Genomic DNA, 7,964 nt, shown 5'->3' on the forward strand with positions numbered 1-7,964 from the left:
AACACATCCCTGTTTTGTAGAAGACAAACACTTGTGAAAATTTGATTATGTCGTTCCTGATTTTTTGCCTTGTTATATTTTCACCATTAAACTCACAAAAATGTTTGAGCACCCTGATGTTGAGCACCATGGATGTTAGGGATTCTGTCTTTTCCTCCGTCTCTTTTAGCCTCTTTTATCTGCATACATGCACACACTGCAGCTTACATAACCATGTTTACGTGTGACTGCCATCAGTCATATGTAAACAGACTGAAACTGATTAGGTTACCCTTTAGGGAGGGTACAGATTGCAAAGAATAAAAAGCTAAACTCGCTACAATCTGCCTCACTTGGTTCCATCCCTGAGCTCAGTGTGGTCCAGCGCTGGACGGTGAATGGAACTCTGGACCTGTTCCATTTGTCTGACATGTAACATTTGATCATTTTTCGACATTAAAGCCTGTTTTCATATATAACCAAATCTCATTATTTCTCAAGGTAATTTACACAGAGGGGTTCTGGTCGGGTCCTGAAACTGGTTAACAAACCTGGGAGTTTTTTGTTATGAGGAAAACTGTTCTCTTTTTGACTGTTTGAGAAACTGAGCGGACATTTGAAATAATCTGAGATGCAACAGAAGATTTTAAAAGCAAATCTTTATTTAACAAATAAATCACAACTACAGATAAATTTAGTTGAGTGCTGCTTTTTTTTTTTTTTACAACCATTCAAAACAATTCAGTTTCAGTGTAGTTTATTTTTAATTCCCCCATTTCAGATTCAGTTACAGAAAAACATACAATAAAATCATTTCAGTTCATACCAATAAGGGAGAAGTTATTAGGTAAGATGATTTTAAAGTTATATTTTGTAATTCCGTAAGGTTTGAAGGGGCAGTATTCAGGCACAAAGTGCCGTCTTTCAGCACAATTAAGTAACTGTTACTGTCAGAATGCTGTATATATAAAATATGACTTACAAAGAACTTTAACTTTGCAATTTGATACTTCTGTCTTTTTAAGAAGCTTCTGCTCTTTCCGATACTATACCTACAAGAAGTCATCTTAAAAATGCTCCTCCATTGTGCTGTTTACAACCGTTCTTTGTAGCGTTGCACTGAGTAGTAGTTCATATGATGAGCTCAGCAGACTCCCAGTCTGGAGGAGCCGAGTAGGAGAAGGGTACTCTGTAGAGCAGAAGCTTGGTTCGGGGTTGTAGCTTCAATGAGGATCTTAGGTAGCGCTTTGTGAGAGCAAGTGTTTATACAACCCCAATGGTTGCCATTGGAGATTCACGGATTTCTCAAAGATGCGTGAAAGAATCAAAGCAACACTCCAAGTATGTTTTTGATGAATGAATAACATCATAACATGATGTAAAGCTCAAAAAAGGTTGATTTTACATAATACCTCAAATCAAAAAGCTCTTTAAAATGTCTTCAGTGGCATATATAGGACTCCTTGTTGTTTATGGTTTGGTCTTCATCTTCTTGCGCCTCTTTAAGCAGCATTTCACCACGCCAACGATTACCAGTATCACCAGCAGCACAGCAACCACAGCCAGTACAGGGATCAGGATGTGTGACAGTGACTTCTTGTCAGATGTAGCTGGTGCTACATCCTGACATGAGGAGTCCTGCTCATCGGCACAGACACACCTGTAGGAACCCTCGGTATTCTGGCAGGTGTGCTTGCAGGGGTTCCCGGTGCTGCACTCATCCACATCGACGCAGAACCCTGAGTCGTCTTTCTGGAAGCCTTTTTCACACTTCTGGCAGATGATGCTGAAATTAGCAGGGGAGCCATCCAGCACTCTCCAAACTGCAGGAACTCCTGAACAGAACAGGTATAACTTTACGGCAGACCAACACTCAACCAGGATTTTGTTGTCGTTGCTGGAATCAGCCATCAGGGAGCGAAAGCTGTGATGCTTGAGGTCTTTGGAATGCTCACAAGATTCTGGCTCTGATATCGAGATGTTAGGACGGAACGTTGCCAAGGCGGGTTTTGATGTTGTCTGGCTCGTTTTCAGCTGTAGTTCAGTATACGCATCGCTCCCTTTGCAGATGAAATGGTAGTGGGTTTTACAGCTGGTGGGGATTAAACCCCAAGTAACTTCTGCCTGGACATGCTGTCGCCTCAGAGCCCCACATAAGAGCCCTGCACAGGTCAGCTTCGGCTTCTCCAGCCATATGATGGCGCTGGCCTCCTGGCTGCCGTTCTCTACCCACTTGAATCCTCTCAGAGGTTGTTCATCAGTACTGCATCCGTTTTTAAGCTTCCTCAGCCCGACCCAGACGGTGGTGTTTTCCTGAAATGACTTTGACTTGTTGAGAAGCTGAAATATTTCCTGGAGCTCTTGTTGGGTGGCCACAGAGGGCAGAACACCAGGACGGCAGTTCATCATGGCCTGGTCAAAGGAAGCTTTGCTGTTGCTCAGACTGTATTTGGTGTGTGAGGACAAGTCGGTGGAGACATTTCTCAGCAGGAAGACAAACATCCAAAGGGAACTCCACCAGCAGCAGAGCCAAAATTCCATTTCCTCAAGCTCCGCCCCCTTTGGTGATGATATCACTGTCAAAATAAGCAAAATTACTTATTAAAGCCGTGATGGTCAGGAATAGGACAATTGGACAATTAGTTCCCGCAGTTTTATTTACAACTATTTCATTTGAATTCTTTTTTTTTTTATATGGCACAATTTAACTTGAGGCACTTTACAAAAACAAAGTAATTTCAGTTCAACCAAATTCATCCTAGTCATCAAACAGAGCATTAAGTTCAATTCATTATTTAAATTAGCTAAAAAAAAAAGTTACTATCTAAGGAAACCCAACAGATGGTCCAGAGCCCTCCTGGACGAGAACAAAGCAACAGGATCCAGACAGCAAATCCCTCGTACTGAGCATGCAGGTAGGGTTCTGGTGGGGAGGAAAAACTCCCCTTTAACAGGAAGAAACCTCCAGCAGAAGCAGAACCTGGCTCAGTACGAACGGTCGTCTGCCACAAGCAGGTTAACTGAGTGTAAACAAACCATTTCAGACCCAGGTACCATGGAATCATCAACCATCTGCTTATTCTTCTTAAGTATTTCCATAAGCTATGAGGATGTAAATTCATGAAATGACTCATTTAACTGTTTAACTGAAATGTATTTCAGTAACTATTCACTAAATGAACAACACACAGACCTTTATTCCTGTTAATTAGGATGATTTTCTCCTTATATTGAAAACACATTTAAGATCGACACATTAGATCAGACCAATAAGCATTTTTAATACAGAAATGTTTAAAACCTGTTTAAAGGTTGTCTTCAAAAGATATTTTTATCTGATAAATGAGCCTGAATGTGGATTCTAACTTATTGAACATTTGCACATGTTTTGTTATCGTGGTGTGTTTTGTGTGAAGTGATGTGGAACTTTGTATAAGTGTTCATGCCTCTTTAACATCTGAGTAAAGTTATAGTGATAAAGTTTATTGGGGATCACGATGTGGATCAGGACAAAGTAGATAAATATGTAGGTGTTAAGATTTTTGGTTTGTTTCACAAATAAAAAAAAGTCGCATGCATTTATATTCAGAACTTGAGTCAATACTTAGAATATGTCTCTACTAGCTTTATACATCTAGAAAGAAACCTTTGCCCATTATTCTTTGCAAACTTTAGAATTTGAGCTCTTTTTACTTTTTTCTATAAAGGATCTTGTCTACAGATTTTCCTGCTGAGCCGTGGATCTCTGGTCATGGCCGGTCAGATTAGCTGAATTTAGGTTTACAATGTTTGGACTGGATGATCAGTTTCTAAAAGCAACGAAAAATTCTTTCACGCTCACTTTACATCATTTCCTCACGTTATTTGTGTCAATGTAAAACAGTTTTCTATGCTGAAGTTTTACTAAGAAGATGTCACAAAAAAAACCAAAAAAATACCCAGATGGAATACAGAAATAAAGGAATCTGTATTCCGTCTGGTTAATTGGTCTCTCATACCGTTAGTTACTCTTCCAGGTTTTGATTCGGTTGTTTCTTTTCCTCCTCCTCTCCCTCTTTCTGCTCTGTTTGTTCTCAGGTTATTGTCTTCTCTGGACAGCTGCTGGTGTCTCCTCCACTCTTTACAGTTTTATCCTCCTGAATCTGAAAAAAACAACTCTTCTTTCTTTCCACTTCTTCCAGTTTAGCTCTTCTTTCTTTCTTCTGGTTCCTCCTTCACAGTAGCTGTGCTGGCAGATTTCTGGCTTCACTCCCCCACACCCAGCAGCCCCCTGTAGCCTCCCTCTCTCTGCTCCAGGACAGGAAGTGTGTTGGGTCTTGATACGGTCAGCTGTTTTCCTGCTCAGGGACGCCGTCAACTAATCAGAACAAAAACTCAGACATTCAGACCAAAACCTCGGCCTGTGATTTAGTATCTTCTGAGCTGAAGTAATTCCCAGTTGAATCCTGGGAAGTGGACATGTGACAGCAGCAGGTGGGTTTTCCTTAATCTCAGTGGCCACTTTATTAGATACACCTGTTCCATTGCTTTTCAACACATGGGTTTAACAAAGGACATGTCCACTAATAGATGGTGTTAATGAGATGTCGCGTGTAGAAGTGCAAACAAATCAGTTTTGCGGCAACTTTCACGTTCCGAGTGTCAGGACACTGTGGAGGACACGTCTTATCAGCGTTCTTTTATTCTCTTTAAACTTGCTCACAGCTCGGATTTGAACAAACAGTGGAAAGGCGCAGGGAAGCCGATAGGGTAAGTGGTGACTTAGGCATTTCCAGGCGGCGCTGTGCAAAGAATGTCAGGAAGTACTGCCGTGGAGGGGAAAGCCATTTCTGACAAAGGTTTTCTCATGGTTAGAGATGTAATGGGCGTGTTAACGCGTAGCGCTCTGAAGGCTGCAGGGCTTTGACATCATAGCAAAACTGGTAAACAGCATCAGCACTGAGAGCCAGCACACAGGAGCACCGTTGGAATCACTGAAGACGCCTGGAACTTTTACAAAATCACATATGATTTTGTAAAAACAAACTTCAGTGTATTTTTTTGGAATTAAATATGAAAGATCAAAAAAATGTGGAGGGTGTTTCCAGAGGGAACATGAATGAGGATTAGACTCAGGTTTAGAGAGAAAACACAAAGTTCCATCAAGCATGGATGGAACTTGATGGTCGAGTATGGAACGTTATCAGGAATAAGTTAAGCAGCTCCAGGTGTTTTAAAGTTGCCTTTGATACACAAGTTAACAGGAACATCAGACTGTAGTCTGTTTTTCAATCTGTCACCATTTTCTATTATTTTACCACTGTGATGTAATGATTTTCCATTTTGCTCGTTTGTTGTTTTACTTTTCATTGTGATCATATGAAGCACTTTGAGCAGCCTTGTTGCTGAAACTACAGTCAAATAAAATTGTCTTGCCAAAAAAAAAATATATAACCACCAGGACAGTTTACAACATATACAGCAATAAATGCTGTTACTTATGTTTATGTTCCAGAATTAGGTGACAAAGTTAAAGAGGAATTAATTATTGAAAAAGGGATTCAGGCGTTGTCTTTAAATTTCAGGAGGGGGCAGTGCAGCTTCACCTTTCATCTCATGATCATTTTCATATCCTGGGTTAAATCTGAAGGAAAACACAGACGTCAGTGGCTCTCCACAGCACAGCTTTACTGCAAACATGAAACACACAGAATGACAGGAATACATGCATTCACTTGCCTGGGCAAAACTCTTAGTGTCTGAATTGAAAATGGGTTTTTAAAGTTGAGGAGAAGACCATAAACTAGTTCACATAAATATAAACAAACACTGTAAAACCAAAACAATAAGGGGAAAAATGGCGGCTGTATGTTTACTATAAAGCAGCTGCTTGAAAGTTTGTGAAATTAGTCAAATATGGAAATATAAACCAGCAATACATTCACTGAAAGACTCCAAGCTGGTTTCTATGCTGCTCACAGGTTACAGTTGGAGTTTTTGTTGGATGTCACGCTGGCAGACTCTTTAAGAGTCTAACTTAAAATGTTTGGAACATTCAGATGAAGCAAAGTTGACACACAGAAAGTCACCAGAGCTGCTTACTGCTCTGCAGGCGCGGTCCTGACCTGCCTGGGTTTAGATTAGATGAGAATTTTTACTGACTGGMGCAGGAGCGGCAAAATGAAAACAAACTAACAAGTGGAAATATCCTGGACCTGCTGCTGAAAGTAACACTGACAGAAACGGAGTGCTTGTTGCTCGGTTCAGGCAGCGAACGCATGCACGAGGCGGGGTCAGGCGGGGTCAGGCGGGGTCAGGCAGCGCTGGAGACGGCCAGCTTCTTCAGGTGGTCCATGAACACCTGCAGGCTGACGTCGTCTGTAAGGATGGGAGCCCCGGACTCCTGTGCAAAAAACAAGCCCCGTCAGCGTTTTGTCTGATCGGCTGAGGTCAAAGGTCACCGGCGGGGTCCTTACCTGGCCCCAAGCGTACATGTTGTTGTGAGTTTGAGAAGGGTTGACCTTGGAGAGCAGGAAACGAGCCTAAAAACATACAGAAGGTTCTGCTCAGTGTTTCCATCACACAGACACACCGGGTCAGGACAGTTCTGGGTTCTTCATTATGGATTAGTTTTATTTCATTGTGACTTTTTCTTTGCCTAGTTCAGTTAGTTTTAATTCGTTTTTAAAGTGCGTTTGCTGGTTTTTATTGTTAGTTAAATATTGCTTAGTTTCACCTTGGTCTTTACTAAACTAGTTTTAGATTTTTTATATTTTGGTTAATATTTCGGTGCAGAATTTAAAAAGGTCAAAGTATTGCACTGTGATTATGTATGCATGATGAAGACAGAGCAGAAGAAACCATTTTCAAAAAATGTTGTCAATTATTAAACAACTGACTGGTGTTTTATATCAACATTTCCTGTTGCTATTTTGCAGACTAGCGTTAGCGAGCCAAAAAAATCTGGAGTGCAGTAATCTATTTCACATTAGCTTGAAAAATATATAGATTCATAAACACAAACACGAAGGATATTATAGTTAGATTTTCAGTATTTTCTTTAGGTAGTTTTATAAACGACAATATAGTTCCAGTTAGTTATAGGTTTTCCACATTAATTGCCATCTTTACTTATTTCAGTTAACAAATGTATCTAGATTAGATGCTTATCTAATCTAGAATAAAGTTCCAGAAAACTGCAAAACAGCCAAAATACTGAGTCATTATAAATCAAAGCTAAAAACCCACCTGCTTAGTTTCCTTTGATTAATAGTAATTGAAATGTTAATTCATATATTTCATAATTATTATTCTTGATGATGGCCTATAACAAAATGTAATGCTTGTAGCTTGTTTCATAATTGTTTACTATGTTATATTTTCATCATGTAAAGCTCTTTGAACTGCCTTGTTGCTGAAATGTTCTATAAAAAATAAACTTGACTGGATCCACTGGTGAGAAACAGTTTCTTTACTTTTGCCGTATTAACCAGTGGAAGAAAACTTTTTATTTTTCAGAAACTCTGAATTTATCTTTGTTTATTTCTAATCATTTCAAAGGGTTTTCTTTTGTTCCCTTCATGACCTTGAACGCCTGTGTTAGATGCGAGTCTGTGTGAGTGAAAAGCGGGGATGCGACAGCGCCCCCACCTGGCTGCCGCCATGCTCCGTGTCGATGTATCTTGGCATGGGGAAGCGAGTGTGCAGCAGCTCTTGAGCATCGTCCGCCGGAGCCTGGAGGAGGTGCTTAAAGTTTTCATACTCAGGCATGTCCTGGTAGCCAGCTTTCCTCCACTGAGACACAGTCTGAAAGAGACGGACGCTTACACACACATTTGTTCTAGAGCCAACACACACACCTCCTCCAATTAGCTCGTACCTCTCCATGGTAGATAACGATCTGGAAGAAGGTGTCCATCAGCAGAATTCGGTCCGGCAGGATGCTGCTGCTGTCCAAGAGCACTGGCTAAAACACACACACACACACACACACACACACACACACA

The 7,964-nt window shown here is 40.7% G+C and overlaps 2 protein-coding genes across 3 annotated transcripts in view; both read right to left on the reverse strand.

The window, feature by feature from the left end:
• Positions 1-688: 688 nt before the first annotated feature.
• On the reverse strand, positions 689-4,265 carry clec14a (C-type lectin domain containing 14A). The gene is made up of 2 exons (XM_008398710.2): positions 3,978-4,265; positions 689-2,555 (listed from the first exon to the last, which is right to left on the reverse strand). The coding sequence occupies exon 2, from the start codon at positions 2,518-2,520 to the stop codon at positions 1,450-1,452; it is 1,071 nt and encodes a 356-aa protein (XP_008396932.1). The 5' UTR covers positions 2,521-2,555; positions 3,978-4,265; the 3' UTR covers positions 689-1,449.
• Positions 4,266-5,621: 1,356 nt separating this feature from the next.
• The window catches only part of sec23a (Sec23 homolog A, coat complex II component), a 20,174-nt gene continuing 17,831 nt past the window's right edge, over positions 5,622-7,964 (reverse strand). For both annotated transcript variants that reach the window (XM_008398713.2, XM_017302632.1), the window contains exons 17-20: positions 7,838-7,924; positions 7,609-7,764; positions 6,435-6,500; positions 5,622-6,361 (exon numbers count right to left, since the gene is read on the reverse strand). In XM_008398713.2, coding sequence (XP_008396935.1) covers positions 6,272-6,361; positions 6,435-6,500; positions 7,609-7,764; positions 7,838-7,924 — 399 coding nt within the window. In that variant the 3' untranslated portion in view covers positions 5,622-6,271. The remainder of the gene's footprint in view (positions 6,362-6,434; positions 6,501-7,608; positions 7,765-7,837; positions 7,925-7,964) is intronic.

This window comes from Poecilia reticulata, linkage group LG22 (assembly GCF_000633615.1).
Source record: "Poecilia reticulata strain Guanapo linkage group LG22, Guppy_female_1.0+MT, whole genome shotgun sequence".
NCBI classification, from domain to species: Eukaryota; Metazoa; Chordata; class Actinopteri; order Cyprinodontiformes; family Poeciliidae; genus Poecilia; species Poecilia reticulata.

Bases quoted from the DNA above. Each gene is read 5' to 3' on its own strand.
- clec14a (XM_008398710.2), bottom strand. From the start codon at position 2,520: ATGGAATTTTGGCTCTGCTGCTGGTGGAGTTCCCTTTGGATGTTTGTC.